The sequence below is a fragment of the Haliaeetus leucocephalus genome, unplaced genomic scaffold, assembly GCF_000737465.1.
Source record: "Haliaeetus leucocephalus isolate CR32 unplaced genomic scaffold, Haliaeetus_leucocephalus-4.0 Scaffold76, whole genome shotgun sequence".
NCBI lineage: Eukaryota > Metazoa > Chordata > Aves > Accipitriformes > Accipitridae > Haliaeetus > Haliaeetus leucocephalus.
The window spans coordinates 256856-276451 of record NW_010972512.1 but is presented as its reverse complement, the minus strand read 5'-3'; the positions used below and the strand labels follow the sequence as shown (position 1 = coordinate 276451).

General features: G+C 62.9%; 2 protein-coding genes across 3 annotated transcripts; one reads left to right on the top strand and one right to left on the bottom strand.

Annotated features, from left to right (window-relative positions):
- The first annotated feature begins 25 nt into the window (after positions 1-25).
- APBA3 (amyloid beta (A4) precursor protein-binding, family A, member 3) lies at positions 26-6818 on the top strand. Of its 2 annotated transcripts, XM_010580268.1 has the most exons (10): positions 26-1177; positions 1605-1644; positions 2101-2246; positions 2406-2492; positions 3054-3212; positions 3572-3751; positions 3962-4174; positions 4796-4915; positions 5661-5801; positions 5947-6818. In XM_010580268.1, the coding sequence occupies exons 1-10, from the start codon at positions 47-49 to the stop codon at positions 6016-6018; spliced, it is 2289 nt and encodes a 762-aa protein (XP_010578570.1). In that variant the 5' UTR covers positions 26-46; the 3' UTR covers positions 6019-6818. The 2 variants fall into 2 exon arrangements, with proteins under 2 accessions (XP_010578570.1, XP_010578581.1); XM_010580279.1 differs by lacking the exon at positions 3572-3751.
- A 589-nt stretch (positions 6819-7407) lies between these two features.
- On the bottom strand, positions 7408-14993 carry TJP3 (tight junction protein 3). Its single transcript, XM_010580254.1, is given in 19 exon segments — positions 7408-7583; positions 7586-7614; positions 7665-7717; positions 7962-8186; positions 8319-8624; positions 8738-8808; positions 9121-9216; positions 9436-9632; positions 9974-10193; positions 10657-10765; positions 11169-11325; positions 11454-11532; positions 11709-11773; positions 12013-12103; positions 12193-12355; positions 13349-13452; positions 13760-14297; positions 14300-14525; positions 14632-14993. Coding segments are annotated over 19 exon segments (3252 nt in total). The 5' UTR covers positions 14979-14993.
- Between the last annotated feature and the right edge of the window lie 4603 nt (positions 14994-19596).

Here is a 19596-nt window from a genome sequence, read left to right as displayed (position 1 = left end):
GCCCAGGGCGGCCCCCCCACCCCGGTGCTGCGGCCGGAGCGACGCCATGGAGAGCAGCATGGATTTCCAGGCGGCTGCGCTCTCCGCCCCCTCTCTAGGCAGCGACGAGGCCCCGGAGCCGCCGGCCATGGACACGGAGGAAGGGCCTGCAGTGCGACCCGGCGCCCCGGAGCTCCGTGCCGGTGATGGGCGGCCGGAGGGATCCCCCTTCGTCGCCCTGCTCCCCGGCTGTGGTTCCGGACAGGAGCTGCCCGTCCCCGAGGGTCAGCGGAGGGGACCGGGACCCAGCTTGGGGCCTGCTCCAGCCTCGGACCTCGGAGGCGGCGGGGGCGGACAAACGGAGCTTTGCCAGGACTTGGGAAGAGAGGTTGAAGAGGAGGCGGTGACCGTGGAGCCACAGGGCTCTGCTGGCTGGAAACCCAGCACCAGGAGCACCCCTCGGGACGGAGGACACCCCCGAGCCCCCAGCAGTGGTGACCCAGCAGGCATGGAGCTGGACGAGGCCCCCGAGGCTGGCGCCCACCTGGGCAGGGCCAAGTGGGCCGAGGATCCAGAGGACGAACCCTCGGAGATCCAGGGCCTGCTGGCCCAGCTCGAGACCCTCGACCCCAACCTCTGTGACCACTCACCAGCCTCGGAGCGGGGCCCACCACTCTCCTCACGTGCTGGCACAGCCACTCTGGTGGGTGAGCAGGCCCGGCAGAGCTACGGAGAGTGTCAGGGCAAGTGCCGGCCCTGCCCACTGCACGTGGCCATGGGCCGGGGCCTGGAGACACGGCCCTGCTGCGCCCAGCACTCGGCCTGCTCCCGGCCCTGCCACGGCCTGCTCTTTGCTGAGGCCGACCGGGAGGACTTGCTGAGCCTCCTGTGCTACGAAGGGGGGCTGCCCGAGAACAGTACCGAGACACCCTTGGCTCGCTCCGATGTCCTGGCCGGGACCAACTTGGAGATGCTGCAGGCTCAGGAAGAACTGGCTGCTGTGGAGAAGCCTGAAGGGCTGGGGAGGCCGGAGAGCTCAGAGGAAGAACATTCTGGCAGCTGGTATTATGGAGAGGGGCTCTGCGAGGTTGACTCCGCCTGCGAGGGCAATCAGGACGGTTCCCCAGAGCCAGCCTGGGTGGCCTTGCCTCCCACTCCAGCCCCGGAGGCAGAGCAGCCACCCCAAGGCGGCGTGATCGTGAGTGCATCGCGCACGGGCTACGGTGGTGTGGCAGCGAGCCAGGACATGCCCCTTGGCTCTGCTCCCTCGTGGGGTTTTGGTTGGGAGCAGAGGGGAGCCAGGGATGTCTTTTCCTCAGGTCTTACAGGGCCTCATACTGCTGGGGTGCCCAGGCAAGACCCTCGGTACTGGGTTTGGCTCCTGCTGCCCTGAATGTGGGGAGATACTTGCACTGATCTGTGCATGCCCCGGGGAAGAGGCTGGTGGGTCCAAACAGCCCCCCAGCCCCAGGACCCTGCGCACCCCCTGAGCCCCGGGACCCCAGCCTCAGGACACTGTGCCCCTTGCTGTCCTGGTGCTCCAGGGGCAGCCTGGCCATGGGGCAGGCAGGCTGAATCCCAGGGATCCCAACCAGAGCCTCACCTGCTCTCTCATTGCTTTGCAGAACAGGGACCCCCCATCCTCTTGCCCGGCCTTCAAAGAGGGTGAGTTGCCTCTATGCTCGAGCAGCAAAAAGCACCCAGAAGTCCTGACCCACCGCCTCCTGCTCTGACACCGAATGCGAGGTGGCCAGGGGTCCTATCCGGGGAGGGACCACCCTGCTCTGTGCCCACGCAGGTTGGGAATGTGGCTGCAGACTCTGTGTGGCTCATTCGATCCCAGCTCACCCTTCGCTGAGCAAATGGGGGTGCTTCGGGGATCGGGGAGGGAGGATGCTCAGGCTTGGGAAGGGAGAAAGAGGGATGCCAGGGTGTGCCTGAGGGAAGGGGGAAGCAGCCCTGGCTTCAGAGGTGGTCCCCCGGTGATGCCAGGAGCCCATCTCCCAAGTGCTGAGCTGCTTTGTCATGTGTAGGAATGCAGCTAATGGGCAGTAGGAGTTGCTATCCCAGTTTTGAGAGGCAGGGGGGCCAGCCCCTGCTTAGTCCCTCCCGATGCCTCAGTTCCAGGCCCTTGCGACCCAGACGATCTGCTGGACGGTGTGATTTTTGGGGCAAAGTACCTGGGCTCCACACAGCTGGTCTCGGAGAGGAACCCCCCAACCAGAGTCCGCATGGCACAGGCCCAGGAGGCGGTGGACAGGATCAAGGTGCAGGAGGGTAGGGGGGTATGACTGCCAACAGCCTGGCCCCTCATGGGTGTGGGGCAGTGCTCAGGACCTGCCCAGGGACACCTCCTGGCTGTGGGGCAGGGACCCAGAGGAGTCCTGGCAGTAGCAGTGACCTCTTCTGGGCACTTCATTCTGCAGGCACCGGAGGGGGAGTCCCAGCCCATGACGGAGGTGGATCTGTTTGTCTCCACACAGAGGATTAAGGTGCTCACAGCTGACACACAGGTGAGCAGGGAATGGGAGTACCCGCATGGCTTTGGGGCTGTTGAAACCTTCCTGTTTGGCCTTGGGATCTCTGCTTTGCACCCACGCCAGTGGTGTCGTGCCCAAGGATGGCCTATGGGTGAGGACATGCGACTGGGAGGAGACCTGTCATTCTGCAGCCGTCCCATGCAGACGCATCCCTCTGCTCTCTGCATGGCTGCATGAGGCTTCTCATGCAAACTGCACTTCATGGGAGCTGCTGGGTTCCCAGACCAAGCTCCAGGGAACCTAGGCTTGAAATTTCTGTAGCTCTTTGCCTCAGGATTAGTTTCTGCTTTATAGTAAGAGGGAAGAGCTGTCTTGTGCCCCAGCAGCACCCAGAGACACAGATGAGTCCTTGATTGAAGGAGCTGTTTGTATCTTTTAGCATAGACATGGTTTCTGCCCAGCATGTGCCAGGTATTTGAACTGCATCCTGGCACAGTGGCATTTCAACCCAAACCCTTCATGCTTGTGGCGGTGCCTGGCTAGCTTGCAGGCTGCCATGGGGCTGAATGGCTATGTCCGTGTCCCCCTTGCCAGGAGGCCATGATGGATCACTCCCTCCAGACCATCTCCTACATTGCCGACATCGGCTCCCTCGTGGTGCTCATGGCACGCCGGAAACTGCCTCGGCGGTCAGAGGTGGCAGAGGAGAAGCGGCTCTACAAGATGATCTGCCACGTCTTCCACTCGGCCGATGTGAGGCAACATGCGAGTCCCTTGGGAGGGCAGGGTGGCATTGGGGTCCTGGTCCCTGTCTCGCTGTAATGACTGGGTGCTCTGGGTCTCCATGGTGGGGGCTCCTGATGAGCACATAGAGGGGGAAGGAGCCCAGCCTGAGCACCTCTGCCACATAGAGGGGTCTAGCGAGAAAAGGGGGGAGGATTGGAACCATAAAGGGGTCGATTCAGGTAGGGAAGGAGCTAGGATGCTCTGGAGCTCCCAGGGCACAGTGCCTGTTCTGGGCATTGCAGGGCGCTGACAGCTCTTGGATCCAGTTTGGCCATGAGACAGTAAGCCCTGAACCATGGGCACGAACAACCATTCTCTTTCCCCAGGCCCAGATCATCGCTCAGGCCATTGGGCAGGCCTTCGGTGTGGCCTACCAGCGCTTCCTGGAGGCCAACAGCATTGATCCGAGCGAGCTGAGCCCTCGCCAGTACAGCCGTGCCCTCGAGGACCAGGAGCAATACAATGCAGAGCTGACCCACTTCTCCCGGCAGGAGAACTGCAAGGATGTAAGAGCTGCTTTGGAGGGGTGGGGATAGTGTGGGGTACCCACTGGCACCTCTGTGTCATCCCCTCCATGGCTCCCAGAGCAGCTGAGGTTCTCTCTACAAAAATTGGGCCCCATCCCAGCTGGCTCTGAGCCCAGGACATCTGTGCTGGAGCTGGCACACGTGCCCCACGACTCTGGTGACCGTAACCTATCTGTGTCCCCCTCACAGGTCTGTATCCGGAAGCAGAAGGGGGAGATCCTGGGCATCGCCATTGTGGAGTCGGGCTGGGGCTCCATCCTACCCACAGTGGTCATTGCCAACCTGATGCACGGGGGCCCTGCGGAGAGGTCGGGTGAGCTGAGCATTGGAGACCGCCTCATGTCCGTCAACAGGACGAGCCTGGTGGGGCTGCCCCTCACCACCTGCCAGAGCATCATCCGGGTGAGCCGGGGCTGCACGTGGGGTGGTCTCCTGCCTCCACCCTGGCAGGAGGGCAAGTGCTGCCAGAGACGGGGACCAGCCTGAGTGCATCTGGGAGTGTCTGTAATGCCGGCATCCCCCTCGATGCTCCCGGCTTGGGGACGGCTGGGTAATAGGAGGCTGTGGGGGCAGAGGGGGCAGGACCGTGGGGGGCCATACCCACCCTGTTGTCTGCAACAGTCTGCGTGCTTGGGAAGAAGGGATGTGACAAGGCAGGCACAAAGACGGGGACTAAACTTGCTACGGCAGTGTGCAGGCAGGGCCCTGCCTGAGGAGGAGGGTGGGTGAGAAGGCAGGCACCTGTCCTGTAGGTAACCTGTTGCATCTCCTACCTCCTGGGCAGGAAGGAACTGAAAGCAAGGACAGTGTGGCCTCAGGGGCAGAGTGGGATATCTTGGACTGGATTTATAAGTTCTTCTCCCTGAATTTGAGCACGGCAGTATCCCTGTGTGTGCCTCAGTTTCCCCACTGAGAACAGGTTGCTAATCCTCAGTCTTCCTATGAGCAACATGGCTGCGTCGCCCCTCTCAATCATGCCGAATAGCTCTCCAAAGTCTAACAAAGCCCCATCCCATCCTCCAGGAGCTGAAGCACCAGACAGAGGTGATGCTGAACATCGTGCACTGTCCCCCTGTCACCACGGCTGTCATCCGGCGCCCTGACTCCAAGTACCAGCTGGGCTTCTGTGTTGAGAATGGCGTGGTGAGTGCCTGCGGGGATGGGAGCGGAGCCAGGCTGGGGTCAGCTGAGGGCTTCCACTGCCCATCTGCCATGGTTCTGGCTGTGTCCGCATGGACAAGCACACAGCTCCAGTGCTCCTTGTGCCTGCCAGGGCTGAGGTTTCACAGGGCTCTGCTGTGCCACAGCAAAAGGCTCTTCGTAGCTCTCCTGCAGCACTGGCGGTTGGATCCATCTCCTTGGTGCTCCTGGTGCTGTTTGCTTTTGGAGTGGTGGTTTCTTCCTGACTTTCTTGGCATGACCTTAGTGACATTTGTTGCTATCCTGTGCCCCAGCTACTCCCTGCTCTGGGCTCCACAGTGGCTGCATTGGAAAGGCAGAGGAGCATTTCCAGGACCAGCAAGAGTTGATGGGGTCGGTGGAGGGAGTGGCACGGCTGCATCGTGCACCGACCGATGGTCCCAACAGCACTGGAGACACGGTCACCCCACAGGGATGCAGGAGCTGCCACCCCAGGGAGAAGCTCTGGCTCTGCAGCCCAGGCTTGATGGGGGGAGCTGAGCCCTCCGTCAGCCGGGAGAACAAAAGCCTGCAGGCTGCCCTTGCCCTACAGCTGAACACATCACTCCGGTGGCAGCAAGGCAAAGGGATATCCCTGCCCTCATTGCACGCCCATGGGCTGGAGGAGACAGCACCCAAGTCCAGAGCTCTTGCCAGGCCCTGGGCTGTGGGCACAGCTCTGATCTTACCAGCGCTCCCTCCTCCACAGATCTGTAGCCTGATGCGTGGGGGCATTGCAGAGAGAGGTGGCATCCGTGTGGGGCACCGCATCATTGAGATCAATGGGCAGAGTGTGGTGGCAACACCCCATGAGAAGATCATCCAGATCCTTACACAGGCGGTCAGTGAGGTGAGCTGTCCCGGGCTGGGTGATGGCCAGGGCCCCCATGCTGTGGGGCAGCTGTAGCTGCACACAGAGCAGGCTGGGCTCAGTTTTGCACCAGCACCCTCCAGCCCTTTGGCATCTCCCAGCTGATCTGTGCATCTCTGCCTAGGTCCACATCAAGACCATGCCGGCCTCCACGTACCGCTTACTGACTGGGCAGGAGCAGCCCATCTTCCTCTGAGCCACTGGCCATGCCCGGCTGTTGCTGCACATGCCTGGGGCCACAAGGGCAGGATGGACTCTGCCTCCTGCGCCAGCACCCTCATCGGAGCCCTCTGGTCCCCAGCAGGGCCTAATCCTGCACCTCTTTGGTTTTACTCAGGACACAGTGGGAGACTCTTGAGGGCCCAACACCCAGCTTGAGCAGTGTCAGGGCCTGTGGTTCCATGGTTTGGGCACCTCCTCCCCCTCCGTTAACCCATCCCTGCCTCACAGTGCCTGTACAGTGCCTGTCCTGCTGCTTCACAGCATCCCTTGCCTTGGCCTGGTGCTAGCAGGAGGAGAGGGGACCCTGCATGAAAGCCACGGATGGTGCTTTTACACTCACCGACGGTGCCTTTCCCCATGTGGGGATGGTGCTGGAAGCACAGCTCTGGGGCTCTCCCTAGCATGGCCCCAGAGCAGCACTGACCTTGCACACCAGTGTGTGGGTGCATGCTGGCACCCCCAAGGGAGAGCCGGCAGCTCCCAGACTCAGCCTTAAGGGGAGCACCACCCTTGGCACCTGGTTCTCCTCCCTGGCTTTGCCAGGGGCCTGTCGGTGGTGCAAATGAGCTCCCTGTTAGACCTGTTGTGCCGAGCTGGGAAACTACCTCTGCTTTTCCCTGGTGCTGCCTTTAACCGCTCTGCACGCACAGCCAGGCTGCAGCCTGCCAGGGCACTGGATCGTAGCCCTCGGGGCTGTCCCTTGGTGTAGCGAAAGGGAACATGGCACTGCCCAGTCCCACACGCCAGGGAGCTTAGGTCACGAGCCCCAAGGACCAGCCCTGGGTGATGGCATCTCTTCGTGAGTGGGTCTATGGGCCCCTATGGCTGAGGCAGTGCTGACCTGCCTTTGCCTGCGTGCTTGGTTGATGTAAAAATAAAAGTTTTGGGGAACATGGGAGGCTGTGTTTCAGGAGCCCTGGCTGAGCTGCAGCAGGGGAGGCTGAGCTCCGAGGGCTGCACCTTGAGCCCATTGCAGTGGCAGACATTGGCACAACCCAAGCCTGATCCTGCACCAGTGCTTCTTGGGGCAGGCAGGGCATCTGGCCGTGGAGGTGCCTGGGTCCCAGCAAGGCCACCCTGTTGCATGGGTTCCCCCTGCGCGCTGCCACCCAGCACGTGTGGAAAGAGCCTGTCCTGATCAAAACATCCCTTTTATTCCGGCAGCAGAGGCTGTGGCCAAAAAGGGGAAGGAGGCACTTGGTGGTGCTGTGTGGTGAAGGATACAGCCGGATTAGGCCCAACCCAGCCTGGCTGCGGGGTGCTGCGTGGCACCACCTGGACTGTCACACGGACCCAGTGGTGTGGGGCTGCGGCAGGGCTGGCTCAGGGACCCCAGCTGCCCAGTTAGAGGCCAGCAGTGCCACTACACATCTGTAGCTGGGCCCCACTCGTAGCCTTCATCCTGGTCCGAGTCATCCCTGGCCCGTGTGAACCTCTTCCTCACAGCGTCATGCTCGTATTCCCTGGGGGATGAGAAGCCGTGGTGATGCCTCTGCCACCCGGTCAGGATGGGCATCAGAGACAGTCTTCTGCTGGGCAGGGTCAGGCCTGGCAGAGCTGGCACCTACAGCTCCAGCAGCCCTTCCCCAGCCCCAGGGCTGGCTGTTTTAACCCCAGTGCACAGGGTACCTGATGCTGTCGTAGCGCTGGCCCTGCCGCTCCTGCTCGGTCACCTGTGAGGGACCAGAGACATGGGGTGATCAGAGGTAGGGGCAGGATTTGTGCCCCAGCCTGGGGCTGGGCTGTGTTCCCCCATGGGGAACCAGAGCTGGGCATGGATGGGCAGCTGGAGCCTGCAGCAGCTAGAGGTGACACCCTGCCTGTGCCACAGGGGATAGGAATTAGCCCCCGTAGCCCGGCACCATGCCACCCTGCCTCTGCCCCACCAGCCCCTCATACCAATACGGGGGGACCCACCTGCTTGCTCAGGCCATGGCTTGGGGATATCTGTGCTGGCTCGGAGGAGCGGGCCAGCCCGGGCTGGTCATAGACGTCATCCACCTCGCCATCAGTGTAGGCACCCGCCTCGCCATCCATGTCATCGTAGTCGCTGTTGGCGTGACTGTCACAGGTCAGGTAGCCCGAGGCCGCTGTGCTCGGCGGGTTCAGCAGGTCCAGACTGTCCTCCAGTGCCACATCTGCCTGCCGGGTGGGGATGACAGAGACCTGGGACCCCAGCTGGGGGGTTGGGTGCACGGGTGTGTGGCCCCATCACCTGCTTGGCTGCAGCCCCAGCAGGCTTGAGCCTTGCCGCAGGGAACCCATGCCCCATACCTGCTCCGCTGTTGTCCAAATAGGCTGGCTCTGCTGCGTCCTGATGATGTCCTTGATCGCCTCATACCAGGCATTGCTGCTGAGGCTGACAGTGGCAGTGAAGAGGTGGCTGCAGTACTTCTTCATCTTGCTGGCCTGGGCGTAGAGGCGCCGGGAGCTCTTCCTGGAGTCGGGTGCCAGCCACTGGCGCATGGCCTTGATGCCCTGCCGGCTTTCAGGCTCACAAAACACCACCACTGGATAGTACTGCACGTAGTTGAGACGCTCCACGGCCGAGGGCGTGATGTCCAACAAGGCATGCTTGTCCTGGGGCAGGGCACGGCCATCAGCCCCGCTGGGGACAGGGATGGAGGCTGTGGGCTCCCCCAGCCCCAGACCCTGGCCCACCTGGCTCCAGAGACATGGGAAAGGTCTCTCACCTTTTCTGCGATCTGCCGGACTGAGTCCAACTTGATGACCTTGGATGACGCCCCATCTCGGGGCACGCTCACTGCAGGACACGGAGATGTGGCGTGAGAGGGGCTGGGGGAGATGTGGCATCTCCAGCAGCCCCAGGCTGGGTCTGGCTGTGCCCAGCCGTGGGGACTGTGTCCCTCAAGGTGGGGGCATGTCTGGGGCCTGGCTGGTGTCATGATGCATGGGGAGAGGGTGAATGAGTCCAGGAAGGTGTTGGGGTGTCACAGGGAGGGGGCAATATAAGGCAGGATGAGGACAGAGCCACAGGTAAAGAGCTCCCACAGGTCCTGGACACTGAGAGTCTGGCTGCTGGATGCAATTTCCTCACAGCGTGGGGGGCACTTACAGGCAATCTCAAACAGCTCGGGCAGCTCCGTGCTCAGCTTCTGCATGACGATGTCTGCAATGGGGCCCAGGATCACTACTGGCCGCTTGAAGCTGGCTGTGGGAAGAAGATGGACCGTCTTAAGGAGGCTGGAGGGTGAGGGCAGAGCTCACAGCACCCAGGCTTCTTGCCCTGCTCCTCAAGGTGCTTGTGGGCCTGGGACTCACCCCACTCCTCCCAGGAGAGCGGAGCCCACTAGCACCCACAGAAGGGTAGCCCTGGGGCCAACATCCCCTTGGTGGGTCTGAGCAATGAGGACACAGCCCTGGTGCCCACCTTCCTTCAGGACCACCCTCTCATATGGTGGGTAGTGGCCCTGCTTTGTGAGTGCAGACAGGTCCTCCCGGCTCTTCCGCAGCATCTTCTTGGCTCCCCGCAGGCCCCGCAGCTTCCAAAACTCAGCCCGTGCCCCGGAGGGGTTGGCACTGGACGTGGCTTTCAGCACCGACTCCAAGCTGGCAATCTGCTCAGCCCTGGGAGGGGAAAGGGCTCAGGACCTGGAGTCTCCAGATTTACCCCCTGACTTTTTCTCTCCAGGCTCTGAGGAGTGGGGCAGGAGAAGCCAGCGTCCCTGCTCAGTGCCATGGCCAGATGAGGCTGTGGTAGCCTCTTCCCTCCAGGCACCTGGACAACCAGAGCATCAATTGCCCTATCACCCCTGAGAAGGGATTTCACCAGCTCACACTTCCCACCACTGCTCCACCAGTCCTTGCCGACCTTTTAATGGGCCCACCATCCATGTCCCTGTCTCACTGGGAAGCCATCTCCCAGCTGGCTCTGCTCATCTTGGGGCCATTCCTGGCTCCATCCCTACCTGCTCCGGTTGGGAATGATGCCCTTGTCCTGTTCCTGCAGGTCCCTGCCCATGCGCACAGCCAGCCAGCTCCCCAGCCTGCCCCGGTACATGGTGTCCAGCACATGGAAGACGTCCCCACGGACAAAGCTGAGCCCTGACGGTGTGTCCTTCTCGAAGTCAAAGTGCGTCCGGATGTAGAATGAGTCGCCCATATTGGATGAGAGAATCTTCCTGTAAACTGAAGCCCAGGGTGAGAGGGACCATCAGGGCAAGAGGTGGCTGAGGAGGAAGATGCTGGAGAGGAAGGTGCTGGAGGGATATGGGAAGGAGCTAGGCTGGCCAGAAGCCTCCACAGTAGCCCTTGCTGCTAAGGAGGGCGTTGGGGACACCTTTTCCTCCCATGGCTCTCTCAGGCATGCTGGTGACAGCAGGACCTGACCCCAAAGCCCACACTGGCCTCCAGGCTGACCCATAGTGCCAGAAAGTCCATGTGCTCCAGTATGCCAAGGCACAAACAGGGCCAGGATGGTCTGGTGTGTGTCCCCCCATCACCTCTCTGAAGCAGGACAAGTGGGGTGTGGGGAAGGACTACCCTGCGGGGGCAGAAAGGGCCACGGCAAGTCCAGCAGCTCTGATGCTTGCTCAGAAGAGACAAGAGAATGGAGAGGCACAAGCCCAGGACAAGTCAGGTCATCACTCACTGTCCTGCTTGCTCTGGATCCACAGAGTGATGTCCTCGCCCGGCGGCAGGCTCATGAGATGCTCTACGGCCTCCTCACGGGTCAGGTTCTGGAAACTGGTGTTGTTCACCTGCCACAGAAAAGCACTCAGGCATGGCCCTGCCAGCAGGATGGAGGGTGTGGGTGCCAGCGGGGATCCCCCAGACAGCAGTGCCCAGGGCAGGGTGGGAAAGGGAACTGGTGACTGTCACCCAAGTGCCTGCCACAATCCCTAGTAACCTTGGGGGAGGGCCTCTGGGCCAGCTAAGGTGGTGCCTGGACCCCCCTGGGTGTTAGCATGGTGCCAGAGACAGGACCATCCTGTCAGGTAGTGCCCACAGAGCCTGCCTCGCTGGTACAGGCCATGGGCACCAGCACTGACCCAAAATGATGCCCAGCCGGAGAAATCCAAACTCCAGGGAGGTATCAGACCCAAGAGGGATGGGGCCAGTCTGGGTGCAGCAGCATTCGGAGCAGTTCCCAGCCCCAAGTACCTGCAGGATCTGGTCCCCTTCCTGGATGCCCTGGCTGTCAGCTGGGCTCCCCTCCTGCACGCTCGACACAAAGATGCCCACGTCGTTCCCGCCAGCCAGCCGTAGCCCGATGCTCTTGGCCTTCACGAAGTGCACGACCCTGGAGTCGGCGCTGTACCTGCCATGGGGGAAGCTGCAGTCAGCCCAGCGGTGACATGCCAGGGAGAGCACAGGGGGTCACCAATCCTGTGCCGGAGCAGCTCCCTGTCTCCCCCAGCCATTCCCCACCGCCTCTCGCAGACATACCCGTCCTTGCGGGCAGCTCGGGCAGTGGGGCTAGCGTGGGGGCTGTGGCAGCTATCCACCTCCACGGCTTCCAGCAGGTCTGCAGGGAAGGAGGGCTGGTCCAGGAGGTGGCAGCGGCTGTGCCGCTGCCAGGGCAGCCGAGGCACAGGGAGACCTGGCGCGGCTCTGCCGGGGGGTTTGGACAGCGGAGACATGCAGGAGCCAGGAGCGCACTCAGTGCCCTTGGCTCCCCCAGCCTGATCTGAGCTCACTCACCAGGGCCCCGAGCATTGTCAATGATTGTGTCAGCTGCAGGGTCTGTGTTCGATCGTCTCCTCTCCCTGGAACAAAGTTGGGGCAGGATTTAGGCAAGTCATGGAGGCAGGCACTGGATGGGCACAGGCAGGCAGTGGCAAGTGGGCAGCAGGGACAGTGGAGCAAGCTGGGGACTAAATGGCAGTCCCACCTTCAGGGTGAACTGGCTCCAGGATGGAGGAGAACCAGCCCCTCCAGACAGGCAGAGGACACAGGGGGACCTGACGGGGGAAAGAGGGGCTCATAGGGACAGAGTGGGGCTTACGGTGGTGAATTCATCCTGGCAGCAGCTGGAGGTCGCGGGGATGTCTCAGGGGATGGAGGATGGGACAGTTCAGAGTCGATGTCGGAGATATCTGCAGCAACAGAAGGGAAGACACATTAGTGACCAGCCAGTCCCTGTGCTGTGTATTTGGCCCCCAGTCCCGTCACTGTGTCCCTTCACCATCCATCTGGGAGCTGTCACTCTGGATGTCTTCTATGTCAGGGATGTTGATCAGGAACTGCCGGTGGTCCCGGAGGATGAGCAAGGTCAGGGTCCCCTCCGTCCGCTCGATGAGCTTCTGAGTGTCAGCCAGGGACATGTCCTGACTGGCCACCCCGTTGATCTGGAGGGGGAAGAGCAAGAGGCCTCAGGGCACTCACTCCTGGGAAAGCTGCCCCCAGGAAAGCTCCGCTCAAATGTGATGCTCTAACTGCCACCTTCCCAGTCCCTTCCCAGCCCCTCCAGCCTGGCACCAGCTCCCACAGCTTTGCCTATCCTGGGTCACGTCCCCGTTCCTGGCTGCCTCCCAGTGGACCTCATCCTGCACAGAGGAAACAAATTAGTGAGGCTAATTAACTCCCACCTTTAGCTGCAGGGGGGCCCTGCATAGAGGCAGGAGCTGCAGACACCCACTCACATGCCTGAAGCTCAGTTTTACTTTGGCCTTGGCCCAGCACTGTCCTTCCATGCACTGGAGTGGTGCCGGGGAGTCAGGCCCCAAGCTGACCGTAGGGCTGTGATCTCCCTGTGGTGCAGCAGCTTTTCCCACTGGATTTCTGGGATGAAATCCCTCCCATTTGCCCTAGAGTCACTTTGGCCCTAGTTCCCAGCAGCCATGGGTCTGTCTGGCCCATGTGTGCAAACAAAGCCCCTCCCTCTATTTTCTCCTCCCCAAATACTTTAAGCATCATTTCACCTAACATACTTTGAACACCTGAGCTCCTCAGGCTGACTGCTCCCCCGGCAGCGACACACACACACAGCAGGGGACCACATGCTGTGGGGATGGCGGGGCAGATGCGATCCCACTGTAGCAGTGGGACAAACCCCTATCTCCACTTGAACACCGCGGGGCTGCCTCAACCAGCCAGCCTTGGCATCATGGAGAGCTGGTCCCTGAGAGCCCACGTGGGGACCCTGGTGATGGCTGGGGAGACGGGGCAAGGTGTGGGCACCAGACAGAGCTGCCTCCAGCCAAGCTGCCATCCTTTGCAGGCAACCGAGAGAAGCACACTCTTGGCTTGTGCCCTGCGGTGACACTAGCCAGGGACAAGCCACCCGAAGAGGGGGAGATGAGATCCCCAGCAAGTGCCGTGCACCCTGTGGGTCCCCGTACCTTCAGGATGAGGTCTCCCTCCTGCAAGGAGCTGCGCTTTGCCGCCAGCCCGCTCTCCACTATGTGCTTGATGAAGAGCTGACTTCCCAGCTTCAGGCCATACTCTGCACCAGAGAGACCCCATGACAGTGCCTGAGCCAGGCAGATGCAGGACCCCCTCGAGGTCCTCCCTCGCCACCATCCCCACAAGCCTGCCCCAGATCCCCTTGGGGCACTACCAAGCCCCAAAGCTGAGCTCTGCAACCCCGGGCTGAGGCCAGGCAGGTTTGGTGCACAGAGCATGGCATGCACTGCCTCCTTACCGCATGCCAGACCCTGCCACCAGCCCTGCCATCGCCTCCTCCCCAGGGGGACACACAGCCACAAATCAGGTGACAAGACACAGGCACAGAGGGAGTGGGAGAGCCTCACCTTCGTTCTGCTTCTGCTTCACCAGGACTGACGTGATGGGCTTCATCGGCACATCCCGGCGCGGCAGACGCTTGAAGCCTGACACCAGGGCCAGCCCGTTGGTGTCCCCTTCGTGGCCAAAGCCACTGGCGGAGCAGAGCCGGCTGTAGCCCCTCCGATCTGAGCCACTGCCGGGGCTCTGCCTCCAGTGGCTGCTGTCCTGGCTTCGCCTCCGGCTCCGGGACACTGGCTTGTGGTGGCGGTGGTCATCCCGGTGGTGGCCAGAGCTCCTCTCACTGGACGAGTCCCCGTCGTAGCCCTGGCTGTGGTCCAGGTCATCCCAGGAACGGCGCAGGGCTGGATCTGCACCTTGTGACCCATAGTCCTCGTCCGAGTCATAGCGCCGGGGTGCGGTGGGGGACCCGGGGCTGCTCTTGCTCACGGGGAGGTGGACCGTCTTCTGCCTTTTCAGTGTCTGCAGGTGCAAAGTGAGGAGGAGAGAATGGTGGGTGCAGCTATCTCCGCCAGATCTTTCTACAGCATTTCCAAGCCCCGAACAGGAACCCTGGGGCGTGTGGGACAGGGGAACTGGGATGGGGACGGGAACAGTGCAGTCCTGTGCACGACGCCAGCCCCCATCCCACCACAGGGCACACTCACGATGTTGGCGATCTTGCCACAGGTTTTAAGTGTCTGGATGGCAAAGGAGGACAAGACGTTCTCCATGGAAAGGCCGTTCACCATCACAATGTGATCCTTTCTCCTGGGAGGGAAAACACAGCCGTGGCTCTGCCCCAGGCGCAGCCCCCAGCCGGGGGGTGGCTGGCAGGGTGGCAAGGGCACCCGTTGCCCCAGGGGGACCCCATCCCAGCCGGGCAGGGTGGCAGCAGTGCTGGCCCTGTTCCAGCAGGAGCAATTTGCCGCCCTTCCAGTCCCTGCTGGCAGCGAGCAACCCCAGGTCCCCACGTCCTTGCGCACTCACTGGAGCCGGCCCACCGCTGGTCCCCCGGACACCACATCTGAAACGAACACCGCTGTGTCCCCAGTCATCTTGTTGGGACGGTCCCGGCCTCCGGAGACAGCAAAGCCAAAGCCCCGTTGAGGGTCCTAGCGGGGATGGGCAGAGAGGGGTCAGGCAGAGCCAGCCCCACAGACCCCGTCCCCTCCGGCAGCCACCCCGGGCCACACTCACCTTGCTCAGCGTCACCGTGTGCTGCTCCCAGATCACCATCTCCTCCATGGTGGCCACTCGCCAACACAAGCGAGGGAGGGCAACCGCAGCAGCTGGCCGGCGTGGCAGCCCCTGCCTGGCAGCCGGGGGCGCGGACCGGCTCTGGCTCCTCTCTGCAGCCGCTGGCCCCTTCCTCAATCCCACTTTGGGCTGCAACAAAGAGCAAAAGCAAAGCTGAGCTGCAGGCACTGGGGATCACAAGGGTGCAGGGCATAGAGCCCCCCGTGGTGCCCAGGCACCCACCAGGTGTGCCAGGACTCGCAGCTGTGCCGCACCCCGGCTGACCTTATGTGGGAGCTGGCTCCAAAACCCAGAGCTGCCTCCGTGCATCGTGAAATCACCCCCTCGGGAGGTCCATCTCTGTCCCCTCGGACATGTGTGTGTCCACGGAAGGGGAGGTTTTATGCAGGGCAAGCAGGTCAGGACCCGTCTCCATGGCTGGGACCACCTGCCCACGCCATCCTCGTGGTCCTGCTCCCCTCCCTCCTCCCAGGAGCCAGCAGACCCTGGGGTGCTGATTCGGATGGTGCTTCAGTGCCCTCCTGCCCACCTGCTCTGGGCTCTGGCATGACAGCAGAGCCAGCAGCTCTGCCAACTGCTTCAGGAGCACCAGTGCCCTGGCTTCGCCCTTTGGTTTCCCTGGATTTTCCCCAAATCCAACATTTTCCACCTAGGACAGACGAGCCTGACTGACAGGGTGATGTCCTCTCTGGGCTGAAACGCCTGGGGTGGCCCTGGGGATCCTCTCCACTGGCTTCTGCCTCCCCGGAGGAAACATCAGCATGAACCCAGAGAGATGCGGGATCCCTGTGTGGGGTGGGGGACAGCGGGCCCAGAGCCTCCTGCAACTTCCCATGGGGTGGGACAGGAGGGAACCAGTCTGATCAGGGACTCAGAGGGTCCAGGTTTATCTGTGCCATTGCATGTGCCAAGAAAACCCCAGTGAGACCATCAAGTGATTCTCCAGGGCGATGGGGATGGGACAGCCAACAGCCCAGTACGATGCCACCACCATCACCAGGCCCTCACCCCTCTGACCAGTGCAGGGACCGGGGAGAACAGACCCACACCCATCGCCTGCCCGCACCAGCCCCGAGCCCGCAGCCAGAGGGAGGTGAAATGCTCCCCCCCAAGCTGGGCTGCCCCCGGACAGCGTGTCCCGCTCCTGCCCCAGGCATCCCCGGGGCTGCCAGCGCCCATCCTGGTCCCACCCACAGCACAGCACAGGCTCGACACAGCCATGGCACAGGCACAGACACGGCCCATCACAGGCACAACGGGCCGTGACCACGCCGGCACTGCCGCATCGGGGGTAGGGCACCCTTGTGCCACCACTGAGGATCAGGCAGCAGCTCGGCTGGGGGAGATCTCCCCAGTGCTGACCGGCTGACCGCTTAGGCATGGGGACCATCCCCTGGCACCGGCTGGCTGGCAGCTCTGCCACGGCAGGACCCCGAGATCCAGCTGGCCGATGGCTCTGCCACCACAGGTCTCTCCGGGCACCGATTGCTTAGTGAACGGCTCTGCCGCGGCAGATCTCCAGGGTCTCGGATTGACCAACAGCTCTGCCAAGGCGGATCTCCCAGGGCTCTGACTGGCCCATGGCTCTGCTGCAGCAGCAGCCCCCAGTTCTGGCTGCGCTGGCCCTGCTGCCCGAGCACCCTGTCCCATGGCACCCGCCTGGCCCTGTGGTACCCGAGGGCTCGCCAGTGCAGCTCGGCCACCCTCGAGCCTGGCCGGGGCCCCCGCGCATCAGTGCCATGGGAAGCAGGAAACGTCCACAGTGCCTTTGGGAATTGGCCACGGGGCACCTTCAGTGGGACCAGGGTGCATCAGAGATGAGCACCAATGCACTACAGGCAATGCCGAGCAGGGATCCCATGGGGAAGCTGGGGCCGGTGGTGGGCAGCCAGCCCTGGGGCAAGTATGGCAGCTCAGCGCCAGCATGGGGGCTTTCTGTGGCCAGCCCCCAGCTGGAGCTGCACTGAAGCGGCCGTCCAGGCACCCAAAATGAGACGCAGCTCACGGCAGCCCCAGGGAGGGACAGTGTAATCATTCACCCAGGCCTCAGAAATAGCCCCAGCCAGCCGGGCTGCAAGCCGGTGAGAGCGGAGGGCAGAGTCCAGGTTTCCACTCCACGTCATGAGCCGCCGAAATCAGCCCGAGCGCCCACCCACCAGTGCTCAACACGCAGGGACACATGTGCCCAGGGGGTGGCTGGAGCCGAGCAGGACCACGGTGTGGCGGCACCTGCGGTCCTGTCCCAGTGCTTGTAAGACTGGTAATAAACAGGAGACCCCAGCATGGCGGTGGGGTGGTTTCCTGCCAGATCAGTGAGCCGAACTGGCGGGTCCCGTCTCAGCCATGTCACCAGTGTCAGCCAGCCAATGCTTACAGGCTCCCTGGACACCCGTGGGTGACATGGCGTGAGCCACAGGTCCAAGGGACCCTAATTGTGGGGCAGCCAGAGCATGCCCCTCCCTGGGGTGACAGCTCATCCGCCGTGCCAGAGCTGACCCCGCTGCCACCCAATACAGCCTCTCACTGTCCCCAGATGGTTTCCACTGCTGTCCCATCACCGGGGCACCACAAATCAGCCACGCACCTGCGTCCCGCTGCCGCCCGTGGCTCTCCGTGGGCAGTGGTGGTCTGGGGCAGGGGGCACAGCGTGGGGACGGCAGCAGCTCCTGTCTCACCAGCCGGCACGAGCAGTGCCCACGGTGCCACCACACCCCGGTCCTGTCCCCGGTCTCCCCCGGGGCGGGGGGGACCTGGCGTAGAGCCTCCCCTGAGCCAAAGGCCGAAGCTGGCAGCCGGAGGAGCCGGCTCGGCCGGTTTCCAACAGAAACCAACCAGCCCGCACCCGAAATGGCCCCGCCAGGAGAAGCAGTATCTGGGCAGAGCTGACTGTGGCCCAGCCTGAAGTGCCCAGCACCAGGCACCAGCAGCACGGGGAGCCCCACACACCCCACTCTGCCCTATGCATGTACCGTGGCCGGCGTCCCCCAGGGTTTTTAATGCCAAATGAAGACCAGGCCGTGCCGGGGCAGCTCGTCCCACGGCAAGGTCCCTGATTTGGGGCTGGGCCCGGCCCCAGGTGATACCGCCAGCAATGCCCACCATGGGGACAGCAACGCAACAGGCGGGGAGGTTATTTATCGGAACATGACGCACCCTGCCCACCCCAGCCTTGCCTCATGGCCATCCCCACCACCCATAAACTGTTTCCTAACCCCCCCGCTGATGTGAGTCCTCAATCTGGGACCCCGAAGCTTTCCCGGGATCAGCGGGCTCCCGGGTCTCAGCCAGCAAAACTGCTTGTCCCTTTTCTGGTCCTGGCCATGCAGGACCAGGGTCCCAGATCCCCCCCAGAAGCCCCTCTAACCCAACCCCACCCCCCTCGCGATGGGCTGACCCTAATCCCCTGCTCTGGGAAAAGGGTCTCTGGGAAGGTCTGACCCAGCTGGGGTGTAAATCAGTAGGATGGAGGTACGTCCTTCAGCCCTTGGGGTGCAGAGCTGTGACGGCAGGATCCCAGGATCCCACACACACACCCCAGAGTATCCCCCTGCACCCAGGGCAGAGCTCCAGGAGGGTCAGCGGCTCCTGGAGCCACCCAGAGAGGGACAAAGCATGGCCAGTTCCCCAGGTGAAAGGACGGCTGGGTCCCTGTCCCCAGCCGGGATGCGGGGCCGGTAGATCCCGGGGGACAGGATTAGGCACTCACCGCGCCTCGGATCCGACCAGGAAGGAGCTGAGCTCCTGGGCTGGTGGCAGTGGTGTCACTCCAGGGTGCCTTGCGTAACCCTTTGTGGGCCAGACGTTGCCTGCAGGAGGGAAGGAGGTGGAAGGGGGTCCCGGGGCAGCTGCTTGGGCACAGCAGGAGTCACGGGGGGGTGGCTGTGCCTGTTGTCCTCCACGGTGCTGGTGGCTCAGCCACGTCCACTCCCCCCCCCCCAGCCCCAAGCAGGGACAGACTCCCAGGATGCTGGCCATGGTGGTGCCTGGGGACGGGGGTCCTTCCCCACCCCTGCCCAGCCTGGCCCTCTCTGAGGAGTTGGCGGGGCTCTGCACCAACCCGCACCCCCAATCCCCCTCAGCAGCCGTGCTAGGGAGTCCCCAGGGGGACGAAATGCCTCACGCAGTGCCCCAAGACGGGACAGGGAGGGTGGCCAGCCTGCGTGCCCCGGTCTTGGGGGTGGGTGGGCAAAAAGGTGCCCCTGCTGATGGCTGCCGTCCCCTCTCCCTCTCTCCTCTGCCCCCCACCTGGACACCAGCCCCCCGTCATTCCTCTTTCCACAGGGTCGCTTTCCTGCAGTGACAGAGATCAGCTCCACGCCTCGGCTCTCCGTCCAGGCTGCTGCTTCCAGCCGGGGCCGGGGCCGGGGCCAGTACCGACGCCGCAGGAGAAGGTCACAGCCTTGCGGTGGGGCGTCGCGGGGGGACCAGTTCCTCCTGAACCCCCCGACCACCAGCCGCCAGCCCGGAACCGGAGCCATGGAACCACCGCTTTCCCCACCGCTCCTCAGACCGGCGTCAGGCGGCTTCGTCTGACCGAAGCCCCCCACCAGCCCCGCGGGGAGGCCGGAGCAGCTCCCGTCCAGGCGGCCGCCGCTCCCCAAGCCCG

Excerpts from the sequence above, each read along its gene's own strand:
- APBA3 (XM_010580268.1), top strand. The coding sequence starts at position 47 with ATGGAGAGCAGCATGGATTTCCAGGCGGCTGCGCTCTCCGCCCCCTCT. Across the intron at positions 3,213-3,571 it reads ACGTCTTCCACTCGGCCGAT|GCCCAGATCATCGCTCAGGC; the intron begins GTGAGGCAACAT and ends CTCTTTCCCCAG. Across the intron at positions 5,802-5,946 it reads TTACACAGGCGGTCAGTGAG|GTCCACATCAAGACCATGCC; the intron begins GTGAGCTGTCCC and ends ATCTCTGCCTAG.